The sequence below is a fragment of the Cynocephalus volans genome, chromosome 1 (assembly GCF_027409185.1).
Source record: "Cynocephalus volans isolate mCynVol1 chromosome 1, mCynVol1.pri, whole genome shotgun sequence".
Classification (NCBI taxonomy): domain Eukaryota; kingdom Metazoa; phylum Chordata; class Mammalia; order Dermoptera; family Cynocephalidae; genus Cynocephalus; species Cynocephalus volans.
The window spans coordinates 218,589,087-218,608,680 of NC_084460.1; the positions used below are offsets into that span (position 1 = coordinate 218,589,087).

A 19,594-nucleotide genomic window follows, 5' to 3' on the forward strand; every position below is an offset into this window, starting at 1 on the left:
TCATGTATTACTGCCTTGTGTCATCTCCTGCACTGTTTTCTTCAAGTATTTGCACTTTTCTTCGGCTGTCATTTATCGTTCCAGCTGCCCTTTTCCCCAAGTATTTACGTCTCTCACTGTTATTCATCTTTTCAACCGTCCTGACACCCCATGAACGTGGAAGCTCCATGAGGGCCAGAACTTCATGTGAGACTTCGTGTCTTCCACAGCAGCCAACATTTTACAAACATCGACCACTTGGGGAATGTGTGCTGGCTTGGTTAAATCTTATAAATTGAACTTTTAAGAACTCAAATAGTTTAGAAATCAGAGAAATATCTACCATCCACTAAATAACTACCGAAGTTTGGGTGACAGGTTCAAGTTCACTTGTTGCATCCGGCAGCCTAGAACCATGAACCCTCACTGCTGCCATGAGCATCCTCCCCGTGAAGGCAAGGATGCCTTACCTTGGAGAGCTCTTTAGGACAGGTACTGAGGAGAGGGTGCTGGGAAGCGGGCTTGGACTGCCTGAGCGTTTTCAGGGCAGGCGAGACGCGGCAAGGCTGCGACCCTCTGAGTGGGCAGACGGAGGGGACCTTTCGAACCTCCCTGGGATGCGCGAATTGGAGGGTGCAAATGAGCCTGCGGTCGGGCCGCCTTAAGATAAGCGCTTTATAAGCAAACGCTCGGGTGGTGGCTGATGGGGCACAAGTCGACATCTTCCTCTCCCGCTCACAGATTTGCACACACGCACTGCTCGACGTGGCCGTCTTTCGCCCGGCGCTTTCCTTCGGGACACCCAGCGAACGAGTGACGGGGCCGCGGAAGCAGAGGCGCACGCTCTGGAGTGCGGGTGAACTTGCGCACCTGGCACCTGCCATAGGGCGAGAGCGCGGGCCGGCGAGCAGAGGGGAGCCACCGCCGCCCCCTCTCCTCGGAGCGGCCCGAGGCCGAGCACGCTTCCGCGGGCCGGCAGCGCCGCGGAGAGAGTGGGTGGGCAGGCGAGGGAGGGGAAGGGAGAGGAAGGAGGGAGGGAGGGAGAGGGCGAAGCGCGTCCTCGCGGCGGGGGCGCGCTCTCGCGCGGGCTGCCGGGATCGCTCGCCGCCGCTGTGGTAATGTCCGCCATGTTGGCCATGGCGCAGGGAGCGGATCGGGCGGGCGAGCGGCGGATCTAGTGTGTGGAAGCGGCCGCGGGCGGCGGGGGGCTGTTTTCGGGTGGGGTGGGCGCCCATGCTGTGGCCGGGGGCAGTGAGGAGGAGGAAGAGCGGGCCGGCCGCGCTGCACTGAGGAAGGAGGTGGAGGAGGCGGCGGGAGTCCTCCCCCCCTCCCCGCCCGCCCCGCCGCCGCCGCCCGGGCTGTTCCTGTAAGGCGGGGAGACAATGAGTAAACTCTCCTTCCGAGCGCGGGCGCTGGACGCCGCCAAACCGCTGCCCATCTACCGCGGCAAGGACATGCCTGATCTCAACGACTGCGTCTCCATCAACCGGGCCGTGCCCCAGATGCCCACCGGGATGGAGAAGGAGGAGGAATCGGTAGGGACTCGAGTGTTTATTACCCCCCCTTCCCTCCTCCCCCCTCCCCTTTGTCAGTCGGGCCTCGCCATTCACAGAGCGCTTTACGCTCGCTGGAGGGCGCCGCTGCTGCTTCAACGCGTAGAACCTTACGCCGGCGGAGTAGCGTAAACCCTCTCGGCCGGCGCAGCGCCCGCCCGCGGCCGCCATGTTGTTGCGTCCCAGTGTTGTGATTAGCTCGCAGCGCCGCTTACGCTGCCGTAAGGGGGCCTTGCCGTAAGCGGCGGCCGGGAATGGCGCAGGAGATGCGCTGGCCGCACTTGGCGTACAGCCTCTGTTTACCTTTTTTTTTTCCCCCCTCCCCGGCGCGGGGTTAATTAATGGCTAGGGATCCTTTGGCTAGGAAATATTCTTTTCCACTTTTAAATTTAGTTTTGCATGGGGTGCTTTTTGAAATGATATATGGAAAGTAAAGCGCTTTCAAAACAAACATCTTCCTCCTAGCAAGGTAATAATCCTCGCTCCCCCGCCCGAGATGGTGCAGCGGAACGAAGCGGTGCAGCACTGCGGCGGGGGAGGACGGGGGCTGAGACTACTAGGCTGGACGTAGCGTTAGAGAGCAGCCGACTGGTCGGCTCAGCGGTCCCGAGCCGGACGCGGGATGCGGGGCGCGGGGCGGGCGGCGGGCGGGCGGGGTCTGCGCGAGCCTCGCTGGGTCGGCCTCCGCTCAGTGCGCAGCGTTAGGAAGGAACTGGGGTTGCCCGGGAATGAGCCGCCGGCGCTCCGCTGTCGCTGAGCTGAGCCCCCGTGAATTGTCATTGAAGTGTGGTCCTTTAGAAGTTGAGGACCTAATGCATCTAAATTGACAATTGTATTTTTGATAATACGGTGCCTTTTGGCAAAGGTTATGCTTTTCCTCCTGACGGGTTAAATTTTGCATACGGTTGAGTTTCGCTTGGCCCGACAGAGTGTTTATGCCTCTGGAGTGATGTTACTTGCGTGCGAAGTTCATAGTAACTGCACCCTCAAGAATTTCTTCAATGAACCTACGGTCCCGCCTTATTGTCAACCTCGGGTGTGTGTGGATTGGTCCTCTTGCTTCTGCGACTGTCAAAAGAAAGCTCGAGGTTTCCGTGATTGGTTTTCTCTTTTGACTATTAATATTGCAGGAAATGCTTTTATGCCTTTGATTGGCTGATCGAGTTCTGACCTCATTATGTTACCCTGTTATTACTACTTTCTGCTGTGATTTAATCACATTTCTCTTTGGTGTTTGATTACTTGAAAGTTTTACATTTTCAGGAGAAAATGAATATGTTCAGGATGAACATCCAATTTAAAAAAATTTTTTTAATTTTTAAATTTAATGTTATTTATTTAAAAAATAAAAGCTGGGTTTTAAAAAAATAAGATTAAAACCCAGCATTTATGCCTAAGGTTTAGAGCTCAGTCATATGCGAAAATTTTTTGTTTTTTTAAATAAAATTTGTTTCTAACTTAGCTCAGTTTTTCATGGGAAGGGTAATTAAGAAAGTTATAGTATGTACAAGAATTAATTGCTTTCTACTTTAAAAAACACAACTTTGGAAATTTGTTAATTATTTTACGGGTTTTGACCTCAAAAGAAAGGTGACTTATAAGTCTTAAGTCTCAATATTGTATGTAATTACTTGTATGTAATTACCTATTATTTTACATCTTGAGTTAGGAAGAAACGTATTCTGGAATTAACAGTAAACCCCTAGAAGATATATTACTTTTTGCAATCAGCAATATATTTGATCATTGGTTTGCCACATATGTTTTGGTATTTTAATTTAGGAAGAAAATTTACAGATTAGTTTTTTTCATGTTAGCGCTTGACCCTGTCACAATTTTGTAGTATTAATTTTTTCAGTAAAACTTGTGATTTTCATTCTAGATTGTTAAGCTTGGATTCTTTTCAGTAGGCTGCTTCAGCTTCTTAAGGAAGAAGAAATTCAAATTCTGATAGAACTAGAGCTGAAACCCAGGACTTCTTACTCTTTGTTCTGCCCTTTTTGCCTCTTTAATGTTGCTGGTGGACGTTCTTAAAATTTAAACTAAACAAATCCCAACAATTAAGATTTATAGTCTAAAGTTTCTTGCTTCCCAGAATGTCCAATTGGGGTGTTAGTTTTTCTTTCTTTTCTTTTCTTTTTAATTAACATGAATGTTCGAAGAATTGTGCTTTCTTGAGTGACAGCCAGTTCAGTTCTTCTTGTCTTATTTACAGGACTTTTGTTATTAAGCAGAATTAGGCATTTAAAAAAAAAAGTTCTGCCTTCATAAACAGTTCTCAGTAGCAGTAAAATATAAATTTCACAAATGTTTTGTGTTTCACTTGAATTGTATTTCATTTCAACTTCCAATATCTAGATGTTCTAATTAGTCATGATAAGTATTTTTTTTTAATCGTGTAGATTTGTTAAAAAAAACCCCAAAACAACAACTTTGGTTTATGTATTTATAATTCTTGTCTGGTATTTCTAAACTGTCCTTTCCTGCTTGATTGGCAAAATCTTTTGACTCCATTTTGAAGCCTTCAAGGATGGCTCCACTGCCCCCCACCCCCAATAAAATTAAGAACTGTTTCTCTGTGTAGCTATTGGACTGTTAGACTTTGTTTATGTAGTTATTGACTCAATTTTGAGTTACATTCTGACAATGCCTAGATGAAGTAATCTAGGAGTTCTCTGGCATTGGTAGCACTGTATCCTTGATGACTGTATCATTCTCTTAGCCTTTTGTTTTCTTTTGGATATGCTTCCATCTTTTACTTCTTTTCTTCCCCTTCTTTATTTTTATTGTTTTTTGCCTAAGATCTGCCAGTTGACATCCTCCTGTAACTTGGTCTCTGTACTGCTCCTAATGGCACTTGGTTAGGTCAAATACTGTAAACTTATGTTTATTTATAATCTAAAACAGAAAAATCAGGTGATCAGTGGTTCTGCCACCTCCCCATGAGTGTTGTGTAATGGTAATTGATGTTTTTAATATCTACCATTTATTGAATACTTCTTATGCCCCAGATACTGTGCTAAGGACTTTCCATATATTATTTTATTTAATCCTTTTTAAAATCAACTTTTTTGAGGTATAATTTACATACAATAAAATGTATCTATTTACAGCATAGAGTTTGAGCTTTGACATATGTATACACCCATGGAAACAAGATACAGAACATTTCCAAAATTGGAACAAGTTCCTTTGTGCTCCTTTAAAATCAGTCCCTCTCCACCCCTAGTTCCAAGCAACCACTGATTTGTTTTCTTTCACTATAGGTTAGTTTTGCCTTTTCTAGACTTTCATATAAATGGAATCATAAATATTTTTTGTGTCTGGCATCTGTTGCTTATCATAATGCCTTTAAGATTCATTCATGTTTTTTTTGTGTGTATACCAGTCTATTCCTTTTTGTTGCTGAATAGTATTCCAATGAATTAATGTACTGTATTTATCCACCCATGTGTTGTTGGATATTTGGGTTGTTTCCAGTTTTTGGTTACCATTTAATTCTAGTAACAGCTCTGTGAGATATTACCGTTTCTATTTCATAAATGAAGAAGCTGAAAGGTCTTATTGCTGGTAAAGGGCAGGGCTAGAATTCAAACCCTTGCCTTTAATGTCACAAAAGACTGATCCCATATCCAGGGTTCTTACAGAACCCCAAATTATCATCTGAACTATTATTAAGTTCATTGTAGTTTTTGTAAACAGTATTTTACTTTTTATAATTTTGGAAACTTTAAAAGATATTGGTTTGGCTGGACTTAAATTAATAAGAAGTGTAGTTTTTTCCATCACTTAACTCTTTCTGCTCTAGGCTTTTCAGATTTTCTCTTTTTTCTTAGCAGTCCATTAACTTTGTTTCTCCCTGTATTGGCGCCATTATTTTTATATGAGTGTTTATGCTATCTTAAGCATATAAGAAATTTATGGGAAACTATTCTACAGTTTAGATTTTTCTCCTGCTAGAATATAATCTCTGTTATGAGCAAGGATTGTTGCTTTTTTTGTTCAATAATATATTTCAAATGCCTGGAATTGAGCCTGTCCCAGTAAGTATGCTTGGTAAACGTTTGTAAAGTGTTGAATGAGCTTCTGTTTCTTTCCCTGTATCAAGAGCTATGTTTTTGAGTCTCCCTTCTCTTTTTCTGCCCCCCCTCCCCCTTTTCCTTCCCCTCTCTTTCTGTACATGTATGTATATGTGTGTGTATGTGTGTGTGTGTGTATATATATATATATATATAATCATATATATATATAAAATTCATTAGCAGAATTTGGCAAGTTCTTCCAAGAATTCTCTTTGGTTGCTTATTTTGGTACTGTGTATACCTAAATACTATTTTTTTTTTTCTCTTAAGTTAGAGGCCTCTTTAAATACAGAAGTCTTTTTTTACACATAGGTATGGTTGCAATATTAGTCTTTATCTTGTGTTAAGTAACTCTGGTAGGTGTACATAGATTTGTGAGATATTTCTTTATATCAGAATGAACCAGCGTTCACATTAATCATGTGATTCAGCTTATTTTTAAAGAAAAAGATCATGACTGGCTTGAATTGCCCTATCTCCCCTCACATGGTGCCTATTTTTTGCCATTATCTTAATATTTTAAGTGATATTTTGAATGATAGAGTAGAAATATATTCAGTCTTAATACCTTTTCAAAATTACTTTTGGTAATAATATATTTCTTGTTTCATAATAGAGAGGTTCTAGAGAGGATATAAAATGCAGTTTTGTGATACTGTGAAACATAAAGCATTTTTTCTTTCAAGAAAAGCAAATGACATACCAGGTATTATCTAAATGCCAGGTTATCTAAATAAGATATTGGGGAACTATTTAAAGGGGTCTGTATATCAAAAGTATGTGTAAGCCTGTGTGCTGAAGTGTTGTTAGGTTTAAACAAAGATATAGACCTTGATATCATGGAACTTAAATGAGTCACAGAGGTCAGAAACATGTATCTGGAAAGTTAGCAAAAACTACTGGGTTAAGTTAACCTGACAGACATCAAAAGAGCATTAGAAAAAGTTAAATATCAATTCAGTTCAGAGGAGTCAAAGAAAATTTACTGGACTGTATAGAGATGGCTTCTTGGAGAGATGCACGGATTTGGGCTTTCAGGTTTGGTTGTACGGTGTATGTTGAAACAAATACTTGAGTTGCAGGAATATTTAAAGCCAGTTCTGTGGATGTTAACTAGACTAAAGGAAGGTTCTTCCATGTTATGTGTTCTCTATTTATCTTTGCCTATCCTTCTTCCCCTGCTGATAGAAACTTCTGAAGGATAGCACTCTGTCACTGCTGACTGTATCATTCTTTTAGCTCTTTCCTTTCTTTTGGATATACAGACATATTTTACTTTTTTTCCTCCTCTTTCCTTTGTTCCCTGCTATATCTTCAGTGCTAGAAAGTGTTAAGGCACTAAAGAAATTTGGTGAATGAATGAATAGAAATTGGGGTGGAGATTAGGTTGAAAAAGAGGTAGAATTATACCAGATTATGATGGTTTTGAATGTTAGGCCAAGGAGTTGTTAAGGTGATGTACAAAAAAGACCATTGCAGCATGAGTCTGTTTCTGGTTCTTGTTCTGACATAGTGTGGCCATATAATTTGGGAAATTGCCTACCTTTTCTGAATCTCAGTTCCTTATTACTAACATTTATTGAGTGTGTGTTAGTTGGTATGTTGAGCATGTGCCAAGCACTTTGATAAACTCAGTAGATGGTTTAGAGCTCATTATAACAGTAGGATGAGTAGTGAGTGCTATTATCATCTTTTTTCCAAAGGAAGAAATTGAGGCTTTAGAAGCGAAGTAACTTGCCCAAGATTACCTACCTAGAATAGAACATGGTAGAGTCAGGATTTGAACTCAGGCCATATAGCTAATTGACTCCAGGCCAATTGAGCCTCAACATTGTACTGTTTCATCTGTAAAATGAGTGGGTTGAGAACTAGATGATATCTAAGGTCCATTATACCTTTACTGTTCTATCATTTATTATCTTATAGGCAAGGAGGAGTCTTTGCCTGAGGGAATGACATTATGAAAAAAACTGATGACTCCCTTTTGTAAACACATTTCTTTTTAAAAAAATTAAAGGGCTGATTTATCTGTGGTGTAAGTTTAGATTTCATCTGTATCTGTTCTCTAAAAATAAGGCCTTATAAATACTTGACAAGTGGGATGATTAGGTTGATTTCAAGTAACAGAAACCAAATCTGGCTACTTTAAGAATCCTGGAGGTTGTCTCACAGGCTCCAAGGAAGGGTTAAATAGTCAGGTCTTTAGGTCTTTGGAAGGCCACGAATCAGGGCAGCTATAGGCCCTTCAGCAGTAAGTGACATTGATAACACTCAACTCTAACAATTCCCAATCTTTTGAGAAACAGTATAGCGTAGTACTTAAGTGCATGTTCTGGAGCCAGACTATATATATAGGTTTGAGTTCTTGGGCAGGTTAACATCATCTATAAAATCTCATGGGGTTGTTGGGAGGATAAATTGTAGTGTGCTTGGAACAGTTTGTGGCATGCAGTAGGCATTCCATAAATATTAGCTATTATTAACATCATTGTTATATTTCTCAGTTTAAAATTGCAGATTCTTGAGATACAGAGGATTATGGTCTAGCTTGTATCAGTTATCTCCTTCTAAGTCTGCCAGTCAAGGAACAGGGGAAGTTAGTATACATATGTTCCTAAGGGCAACTTCCAAGGAGCTGCTCTGAGAGGTCTGCTATTAATGGGTGTATAACACGGTCAAAAGTTAGGAATTTAGGACTGGCCAGTTTGCTTACTTGGTACTGAAAACACCAAGATCAAGGGTTTAGATCCCCTTACCGGCCAGCCATTCCCCCTCCCCAAAAAACTTAGCCACCCAAAAAACTTAGAAGTTAAATTGTTTTAATCTATGGTTTGTCTCAAGGTGAATTTGTATACTTAGTGTGTGTTTACAACCATACATTTGTAAGGTGTTTTAATGAGATTAGAATGTTTTTTATATAACATATTTTTAAATGAAATTTGAATTAAGGACTATAAAAGAAGTGTCCAAAGTCCATTTAAAGAAAGCAAACTCTTCACGCTTATGAATTTTCTGAGTAGTATAGGATGAGTTGTGTGTGACCTCTAAGAAATTATTTAACCTTTCTGGCCTTTTCCTCATTTGTGAAATAGAATTGTACTGAGTTTTAAAGGAGCTTTGGTTCTAAGAATTACTTGCATCTGCAAATCCGCATGTCTGTCTACTGAGCGTATAGTCCATAATGTTAATTGGATGAAAAGAACTAACAAATGTGACACTAAATATTCGGAAGATATTAATAAGTAAGGTTTAACTCTTTAATACTACTGAGATTCTGTCAATTTGGCTTAGCATTCTTTTTTTTTATTTTTTTAATGAGAATCAATTTTCCAGTATGTGATACTATTTTTTCCTAGAGATCAGTAGAGCAATCCACTCTGGATATGTTTTGTATATAATCACTTCCCCTGCTTTCAAGAAATTTTCTTTCATTATCTTTACTACTCTTACTCATTGTTGTAAGTGTTCTGATATTTAGAAGTACTTTTAGTGCATACCACTTGAGTTTATTTCAGTTTTCTAATATCTCATGTCTCTCACTTGAGTGTGTGTGAATATTATGTATGTATGAGAGAGTGACAGTGTGTGCATGAGAGAGTGAGTAGACACTTATTTTCCCAGCTAGACTAGATGCCTAAAGGAAGGTATCATGTCTTTGTTTTACTCAGTGTCTAAGGCAGGCAAGATAGCGACTAGGGACTTATATCACTTTTTATCTTAAGTGATAGAAAGTTTGTTGTAATGCCCCTGGCCACTTGGGTGGAGTTTGGGTGTATCACTAAGCATACAGCTCTGCATCTTCATTTAGTTTTAAGTAGAGTTGAAGTACAAACAGCATAGTGGGTGTGTAGGGACAGCATGAGGAGGAAAGGCTGATAGTAGTGAGCCACGAAGGAGACCAATGTAGACAGCAGAAGGTCCATCATGATTATTTGATTTTGTCTTAAAGTCGATTCTTGATTATTTGCCTTGTCTGTGCTATTTAAATGGAACAGAACTTCAGTTTACCTACTGCATCATGCACAACTGTTCCTTATGGGATTAATACTGCAGAGGAATATAGCAGTCACTTCTACAATCTCCTCAGCACCATTTCTTTATATCCACATACTTTTAGGTTTCTTTCTTCCCGTCAGCTAGTATTGCTGTGAAGTCAGAGGAATGCAGAGTGGAAGAGTCAGCCTGTCAGCTCTCTAACTCATATCTTTGCTTCCCAGCTGTCTTTCTTCCTATTTGGGGGGCAGAGGGGATGGAACATGAGGCTGTTGTTGACAAGCAACACTCATTTGTACTGTTAATTTGATGAAGTTGTTGGAACTTTGAAATTGTGACTTAAGTGCTAATCCTAGCCTCTGCCACTTCCCCTGTGGGCAAGGTAAATTACTTAACCTCATTAAGCCCTGTTTCTTCATCTGTTTAATGAGAAGTATTTCAAAGCATAGTTTTAAAGGTGAAATTTTTTGTAAAGACTTAAGTCAGTGCCTTGTACAGGCAACTTTTTATTATTAACAATTTTTAATTATATAGGATAACATATATGAAGAAGTATGGAAGAGTAAAATATATAGAGCATCCCCATGCATTATTCTGTGATGTAGCTTCACATTTTTTTCTTGGGCCAATTAAATATATATATTTTTACAGCTGTCAAGAATTAGCAAATTAATATGTGTATGATGGTACTCCAAAAGTTTGTGGAAAGATTTGTATTATCTTTAAAATCTGTTTTTCCATGATCTTTTTGAAGTACCCACATATCTCTGTTTCCTGGCAGAGCAGTTAATAATCAAATTGATTTAAAAAAATTAAAGTCCTTGAAAATTAGAGAATAAGAAAACTAAATCTTCAGGTAATCCTTAGAGTAATAATTGGGTCCTGAGTAGTTGATAGTTAAATATTGTATTTGTTTTTCAGAATTGATTTTATTTTTAAATTAGATTAGTTAGTCATGGAGCGGGGAGAGTTAAGTGATGAAAATCTGTTCAGTGGGTCGTACACACTGGAGAGACAAATGAAGAGAGACATTCTAATACGCCAGTGGACTCTAGGATGAATACTTACATGTTTGGAAATTTTGGTACTGATGAATGTTGTCATGCCATTTATTTGATTCTTGAAATGTGTCTTAACACTCAGATGGGGCACTATTAGCATTTGATTTGTAGTTGGTTGTATGGGACTGTCACAGACAAAAAAAGAGTTTATCACATTTATCCCCTGCTCATTAATTTCTGGTAGCTTTCCAGTTGGAATAACCCCAAACTGCTTCTTCCCTCAATTTCCAGATAGGGGCTATTGCACCTGATTTGAGAACCATTATCCAGGACTTCTTGACTCTTTTGACAGTGTGATGAAACTTCTGAGAATGATGTCTTAAATGCATAAAATAAAATCAAATAAACCAATTATTTTAAAATATAGCTATCAATATACAGTTATCAAAAAGTTTTTAATATATGTGCTTTATTAACATTAAGACAGGATTTATAGGACGGCTAAAATCCTAAAGACTCTGAACGATAAATGCTGGCGTGGTTGCGGAGAAAAAGGAACTCTCATACATTGTTGGTGGGACTGCAAAATGGTGCAGCCTCTATGGAAAATGGTATGGAGGTTCCTCAAACAATTGCAGATAGATCTACCATATGACCCAGCTATCCCACTGCTGGGAATGTACCCAGAGGAATGGAAATCATCAAGTCGAAGGTATACCTGTTCCCCAATGTTCATCGCAGCACTCTTTACAATAGCCAAGAGTTGGAACCAGCCCAAATGTCCATCATCAGATGAGTGGATACGGAAAGTGTGGTATCTACACAATGGAATACTACTCAGCTATAAAAACAAATGAAATACTGCCATTTGCAACAACATGGATGGACCTTGAGAGAATTATATTAAGTGAAACAAGTCAGGCACAGAAAGAGAAATACCACATGTTCTCACTTATTGGTGGGAGCTAAAAATTAATATATAAATTCACACACACACACAAAAAACCGGGGGGGGGGGGAGGATATAACAACTACAGTTACTTGAAGTTGATACGACAAGCAAACAGAAAGGACATTGTTGTGGGGGAGGGAGGAGAGGGAGGAGAGAGGGAGGTTTTGGTAAGGGGCAACAATAATCAACCACAATGTATATCGAGAAAATAAAATTAAAAAAAAAAAACATTAAGACAGGATTTAGAGGTGGATCTCATTATCTTAAATTTGGAGTTGTTAAGAATGTAAATAACATTTTGACTAGTGCAACCACTGTAATAATATACTATGAAAAGATCTAGGATTTCTGTTGGTATTGCTAGTCACAGATACTGCTAGTACCACTGTGGCCTGTTGCCTACATTAGTAATTGAAGGAAATGTTAAATTTGTTAGAAGTTAGTGAAATTGAATAAATGATTATTTTCTCATCCAAGTTCATGGACCCCTCAGTTCTTTCATTCTAAGGATGTTTTGGGGATCTATGAGTTGAGGTTCAGAACTCCTCAGGAGACTTTCCATGGCCCAAATGGCAGTCTCATTCCTATGTCATCCTTGTCCCAAACAATATAGGCAGGCAGCAGATTTTATTTCCATCACTATAAAGGAGATAAAGACAAAAAATTGTCTTATTTTCATATTTCAGACATCTTCTGCTAGCTTTTTAAAATTTATAGATAATGTATCCACATGATGTAAAGATGAAAATTTAACTGCATCAAAGGATATATATAAAAAGTAAGTGTCCTTCCTCTGGTCCAGAAACACTCTCCAGAGGCAGCTACTATTAGCAGTTGTGTTTGTGTGTGTGTGTATATTCTAAAAAATTTCTAGACAAAACCTTTTTACTTAGTAAATTGGCCAAATATATATATGACCTTAAAGTTAGTTTCTTAAACTAGATTATAAAGTTAGATAATTTTGATGTTAAGTTTTCTCTTGGTTTGTTTGGAGTTTGGATAGCAAAACCTTAACCTGTCATTCCCATATGGGAATTTGGTTGTCAGTAAAGCCTTGCATTGTGCATACAATTTTTGTTTACTCTTTTATTTAAGAATATTAAAATCAGATTAACGTATTAAGTGACTCGTTTGTGTATTTTCTCTAACATTTATTTATGGCCTCAGGTAGCAACTTGGGTCAGAAGAGCAACAATAGGGTAGTTATTAGAAGAAAGTCATCTTATTTCACTTATATTGGCAAGCCGATATTTCATACAGACTACACTCTCTCTAACTTTCACTGTAGTTGTTTGTTTATTCATTCAGTAAATAGCCCCTGTTCCGTGCTTTAGACACAGAAGGGAATGAGATGTACTTGTCTTCAAGCAACTCCATATGAGGTGTAATCTGTTAACGTGGAAGATAAAAGTGATACTGTGGAAATTTATGTCATGAGGGACATGATTTGGACCACAGTATATGTGAATTCATGTAACAGCTAACTGACTGTAATATACTATTGAATTAATTTTTCCGAATTAGTGTTGAAATGATTTGTGTGTGCTAGAAAGCCATGAGTTTTCTTTAGACACATATTGTGACTTTGATAGAGGGAAGTATGTGATACCCAGTAGAGTTGTTAAGAGGGTTGAAATAATTTTTTTGTGCTCTAGTATAGATTGACTTTTTAGGACAAAATTGTATTATAAACAGTAACTATTAAAAGAATTCTGGCAAAGAGAAACTGTGGAGGATGACCTAGAGAAACAGTGCTGCTTGATTAGTACACAAGTAATGCGTAGATTTTACACATTTTGGGTTAAAGCACAAGGGCCACTTTCCATAAAGAAAGCACTTGGAAAGAGATGACCTACGTATTATAAGTGCTTGGTCAGTAGATATTTATCCCTCAGCTTTATTTGAAATAGCTCATCTGCCTTAGCAGAGTTCATCAAGGCTTGCAGAATATCCCCAAAAGAAACATCAAAAGATTTAGGTCAGTGATTCTCAGACTTTAGCATGCATCATAATCACTTTGGAGAGCTCGTTAGAAAAGATATCACGGGGCCTCATCCCCAGAATGTCTGATTTAGTGAGTCTAGTATGGAGCCTAAGGATTGGATTTTTAAGAAGTTCCCAAGTGATCCTGATGCTGTCTAGGGACCAACTTTGAGAACCATCAGTTTAAGAGGTAGAATAGTGATTCTTATCTTGGCTACACTTCAGAATATCTGGAATGCTTATATAAAACACATATGTAGTCTTTATCCTATATCTACCAACCAAATCACAATTTGAGTGATTCTGATTCAGTGGGATTGATTTGTCTAGGTAGAAAAAAGAGATTGGTGATGTGCTCATTATCCATGCCTTCTGCCTTATCATTTTACCACTCCTTTCATGGTTTCCTTTCCTTGTGCTTTAATTCATTGGTTTACAAACTTCTTTAACTGTGACTCATTGTGTGTATGTGTAATCTAAGTAAAGTGCACTTTGACAGACACACACACACATTAATACAATTTTCATTATTCCAGAGAGTTATGTTCTGTAAAGTCACCACGAGCACAGAATTATTGAATGCTGAACCATTGCGCCTAGAGGAAATACAGGGTTAGGTTCCTTCAAGCTTCTGATCACAACAGTTTTATCAACTGATCAATACACAACTTTGTTTTATGTGTGTTTCTGTTTAAAAATATCTTATTTAATATATATTGGTGATTTGTAGGCATTGAACTCATCATAGCCAGCAGTACTGTAACTAATGTCTGAACAAAATTTATGTAACACATGTATTTTCTTTCTAAGGCACATCACAGCCTTCTTGTGCTTGGGAACACTAGATCACACTATAGCACTACACTTGGGGGCCCCTTTAAATGGTGAAATCACCCATGAAAAACAATGAAAAAGATGCTATTAAATAGAACATGGAATAAGAGTTGTAACAATAAGTCAGAGTGTCACATTGTTTGACCTCAGCTGGAAATGTATGTGTTCATTGACTCAAATTTTTCACTGCTCTCCATGTGTCTGTGAATGACTGTGAAAGTGGTGTGAGTTTTAAGTGTCACAAATAAAATTTAGCGAGTAGGAGAATTTGCAAATATGGGAATTTGCAAGTAATGAGGATCAGCTGTACTTACGTGTTTTCCTTTTTCAGTTCTATTTTGTTAAAAATAATTAGGTCATTAGCTACTAAATTGATTTCATGATTCACTAGTGGTTCAAACCATGGTTTGAAAAACACTGCTCTAATTAATTCAGCAACATGGGTTATATATTTTTTACTACTTATGCAAGGATAAGTGGTGAGTGATATTAAATTACACATATATATGTTTCCTCTTCCTTTAGTAAATATCTTGATGATGGGGAATAGGATTTTGCAGGGTACATCATCAAGCGTGTATTTGTAATAGATCACTATTGTTGGATGGTTTGTGGAGGCAGTGCCTAGGTGGTGGTGGTGGCGGAGGTGGCGGCAGAAGAAAACTACAGAAAAAGCTTGTTACAAGTGCACCAGAAATGTGCTATCTAGTTATGTATTTTCAGCAAGTTTATGACAGTAAAAATAATTTGCACACTTTCTGGATTAAGGAATTTCATTTATGTCTTCATTTTATATCTGTCTTTTTTTTTTTTTTTTTTTTTAAGATGACCAGTAAGGATCTATCTTAACATTTGACTTGGTGTTGTCAGCATCACACTCTCCCAATTGAGCCATGGGCCGGCCCCCTGTATCTCAATCTTAACTGAGATCTCTGGTACCTAGATAGACTTAATTAGGTCTGTGAACTTCTGGGTTTTTTTTTTTTTTTTTTTTTTTGGTAACCACAGTTTTATATGTATGTACATTTCTTTCCTCCCTCCCTCCCAGAGAGAGAATCATCAGACCTAGAGTAAATGACCATGAGGACTCATTTGCCATGGAGTAAATGACCCAGATGAGGTTAAGAATCACATTTTAATTGATAATGAAGATTTTTTTATAGTTAATCCTTGTTGCATGTGAATCACAAGGTTCTAAATTTTCTGAGAAGTCTAAGGAAGTATTTAAAGCCTTAGACTGAGTTTACACTGATGTGAAATGCAGAATTTTACTTACTGATTCTAAGTTTTTAGGTGGAAACATGTAGAATATAAATATATTGAATATAAAGAAGATTATTCCTTTAGTGCTTAAAAGTAGATAAATTTAGATATTGTTTGCTTGTATTGCCATGGAATTGTATTTAATTACAGTGCCATAATTGAAAGTTGCCTGGCTTGTTTGCTTTATTTTCTTTTAGGACATTAACACAGCACAGGAAGGTGCTCATTCTGTAGAGTGGTAAAGCAATACAAAATGATCATTGGAAATGTGCTCAGCCACCTGAGCATATTTTGAGATAGTTAATTTCTCTGTAAATTGAAACCCTAAAACATCCGTCTTGTTTTACTCTGTTTTTGGAAATACCCACCTCTCCATTCTAACAGTATCATATATGCTTGCTTATAAAAAGTTCAGACTATGTGCGAAGAGTATGAAGAAGAAAACACAGATCCCTTACAGCCCTACCCCTTTGAGATATCCATGGTTAACCTCTGGGTGAAGGTATATCCTTCCATGCCTTTTTCCTGTGTATTTATTTATGAATAGATAAATGCCTCTGTGTGTGTGTGTGTGTGTGTGTGTGTGTGTGCATAGGTGTATGTGTGTGCACGCACATGTGATAGAGACAGAAATATTTGTTTTTTAACCTGTTTCTTTCAGATTGAAAAATCTGAGAAAAGAATCTCTTTGGCTCAGCTTGAGTCAGATTGTCAATTACCAGATTAAGTCCTAGGCACTGTAGCCTGGGACATGGGTGGTATAAGAGAATGGCAGCTTGCGTTTGGATCATTGGTCTAAAGGGAATTTGGGGGGAAGGAACCCCCAGACAAGGGATTTTACAGCGTAGATATGGTCATTTAAAGAAATTCCTGTGGGCTGGGCATCAAGTCTAGTTTGTTACTGCTGTAACCAGATGGTGGTCCTAGAGTATGTATTTACTGTAATCAAATCAGTTCTCATTGAAATATAGTCAGAATTTTTAGTCTTTAATAAAAGATGTTTCTGGTTTTTGAATTAAAGTTAAGGAAGTTTCCCCCTCTTTCAGGTTATTTATTACCCCAATTTTTTTTTTTCTAGAACTTGTATTGTACTAGTGTAGCTGGCTCTGTAGATCCATTTTTTTTCCATCCAAATGCATATCCAGTTGTCCAAACACGATTTTTTTAAAAAAATCATCTTTTCTTCCTGATTTGAGATGCCACCTTCATCACATTTGAATTTTCTTTGGCAGTTAAGCCTATTTTTTAACTTTCTATTTTGTTTCATTGTGCAAAATTTACTGTTTTAATCACAAATAGCTTTATTATTTTATCTTTATATTTTATCATTCATGTTTTTAATCTGGTAGGGCTAGTCACTCTCTCTCATTGCTCTGCTTTTCAGGGGCTTCCTGCTTATTTTTCCATATGAAATTAATTATTTTGCCTAACTCCAGAAAATAATGGCAATTTATTGGGATTCACCACACATTTATAAGTTAGCCTATAGAGATTGACATCTTTATGATGTTGGCTTTCTATCCAAGAACACAGTTTTGTCTTTTCATTTGTTGAAGTCTACTATGTATCCTTTAGGAATGTAATACGGGTTTTGTGCATTTTTTTGTTAGGCTTATTCCTAGGAATTTTACCTATTTGGTTGCTATTGTAAGTGGCATCTCCTCTCCCATTATACCTTATACCTTATGCTTGTATTTAAGAAAGCTATTTATTTCTATATGTTAACTTTATATCCTGCAGCCTTACTAAATTATATAATTGTTTGTACTAGTTTTTTGCATTGATTCTCTTGAGTTATTGAGTTAGATACCAGATCACCTGCTAATAGAGTTAGTTTATCTCTGCTTTTCCAAATAGTATGCCTCTAATTGCCTTTTCCTATTTAATTTTGTTGGCAGATACTTTCAATTCCATGTTGAATAGGGGAGATAATGGGTATTTTTGTGTTGTTTCTGATTTTAACATGAATGCCTCTAGTGTTTCTCTGTTAAATAAAATGTGGATTATTTTGTACAGATTTACAGATGTAGAAAACAATATATGTATTTGTAAACATGTAATGTTTAATAATATATACATATATTAAAAAGTATCCAGTGTATCTAACCTGAATGGCTTGAATATTCTCAAATGCTTTTTTGACATCTGTGGAGATTACCATATGATTTTCTCCTTACATCTGTTCATTTTTGATGAATATTAATAATATTGAGTCATCCTAGCTTTCCTAGAATGAACCCCATTTGGTGATGAGCTATTACTCTTTTAAAAAATGTTTTTAGTTTTATTATTTGCTTCCTTGCAAAAGGACTTAGAGTTTTGGCATCTTCTTGGTGAAAAGTGGCCATCCCATAGCTTCTAATTTTATCTTTCTATATAAGCAACCAACTCTGGCTGAGAGTAGTGATTCAGTCTCATTTATAAATTTCCAGGGATGATTGGCCTACTTCAGGTTATATATCTAGTCTGGTGTAGTTAACTGTGGCTGCAGGTAGGGTGAGGCGATTTATCAGCTTTGCTGATGGCAACACACTGCTGTGGAAGACATGGTAATTTAGAGAGTGGATATGTGAGACAGACACCTCAGAAGGTATGTACTGCAATTTTATATTTTGCTCTACAAAATTTATAGCCATAGCTAGCAAAATTTCAGTTTTACTCTACAGATTAAGTTTTTTTGTTTTGTTTTGGTAAACTGGCATCTGTCACCTGGATCACCACTCACTGGCTTTCTTATTCACTCTATACTACATCTTTTGACTGGTTACTTGGAACTAAGGAAGACTCTAAAAGACCCTCTGAGTCACCTACCACCTTCAGTCCCCGGAAGAAGGAGGCTTTTATTCTCAGTATAGGCATAGTGTTGTGTACTACATGGAAATTTTCAAAGTTAGAAAAGTGACATTATCTAAGCCAGACTTTTATGTTTGAAAGGTGTCTTTAAAAACTGAATTACTGAGGAACAACTGACACATAGATTGCACATATTTAAAGCATGAAATTTGGTAAGTGTTGACAGAGTATACACGTGGGAAACCATTACCACAGTCAAGATGCTGAGCATATCCCATCTCTTCTGCCCCTTCGCCTCCTTGGACTTCAGGCAAACACTGATCTGCTTTCTGTCATTGTAGATAACTGGTTTACATTTTCTAGAATTTTATGTAAATGGAATCATACAGTATATACATTTTTTTTTGCTCTGACTTCTTTCACTCAGTAAAATTATTTTGAAGTTTATACATATTGTAGCATGCATCAGTACTTTCTTTTTATCTCTGAGTAGTATTCCATTTTATGGCTATAGCACAGTTAATCCATTTACTGTTGAGTGATATTTGGCGTTTACCTCTGCTTCCCCAAGTAGTGTGCCTCTGATTGCCTTCCCCTATTTAATTCTGCTGGCAAATACTTCCAAGTCCATGTTAAATAATAGTGGAGGGCTGGTTAAGTTAGCTTACCTAGTTAGAGTTTGGTACTGATAAATAATAGTGGATATAGCGGGCATCTTTGTGTTATTTCTGACTTTAATGTGAATTCCTCTAATGTTTCCTCATTAAATAAGATGTAGATTATTTTGTACTGATTTATAGATGTAGAAAATAAGTAATATACATATTTATGATAGAATATACATATATTACTACATATGTAATACATAAAATATATACATATGTTAAAACATTGCTATGAACATTTGTATGTGAACATCTGCTTTCTTTTTCTTTTTTTTTTTTTCTAAAGAAAAATTTATTAGCTCATGTGACTGTGGAAAGGACAGGAAAGCAAGTACCACTAGGACTCGTTTCTCATTTGTACTTCTTTCTGCCTGATGGCTCTCTCTTCTCAAAGAAGGGTCTTTGCCACATAGCAGAACTTTGATTTGTTTTGTGCAAATAAATACCTTAAGGTGAAATGGCTTTGATCATATCGTAGTGATATTTAAAATGTTTA

The 19,594-nt window shown here is 37.8% G+C and overlaps 1 protein-coding gene across 2 annotated transcripts in view; it reads left to right on the plus strand.

Moving 5' to 3' along the window:
• The first annotated feature begins 1,079 nt into the window (after positions 1–1,079).
• EPC2 (enhancer of polycomb homolog 2) overlaps positions 1,080–19,594 on the plus strand; it is a 113,737-nt gene continuing 95,222 nt past the window's right edge. For both annotated transcript variants that reach the window (XM_063109264.1, XM_063109272.1), the window contains exon 1: positions 1,080–1,514. In XM_063109264.1, coding sequence (XP_062965334.1) covers positions 1,362–1,514 — 153 coding nt within the window. In that variant the 5' untranslated portion in view covers positions 1,080–1,361. The remainder of the gene's footprint in view (positions 1,515–19,594) is intronic.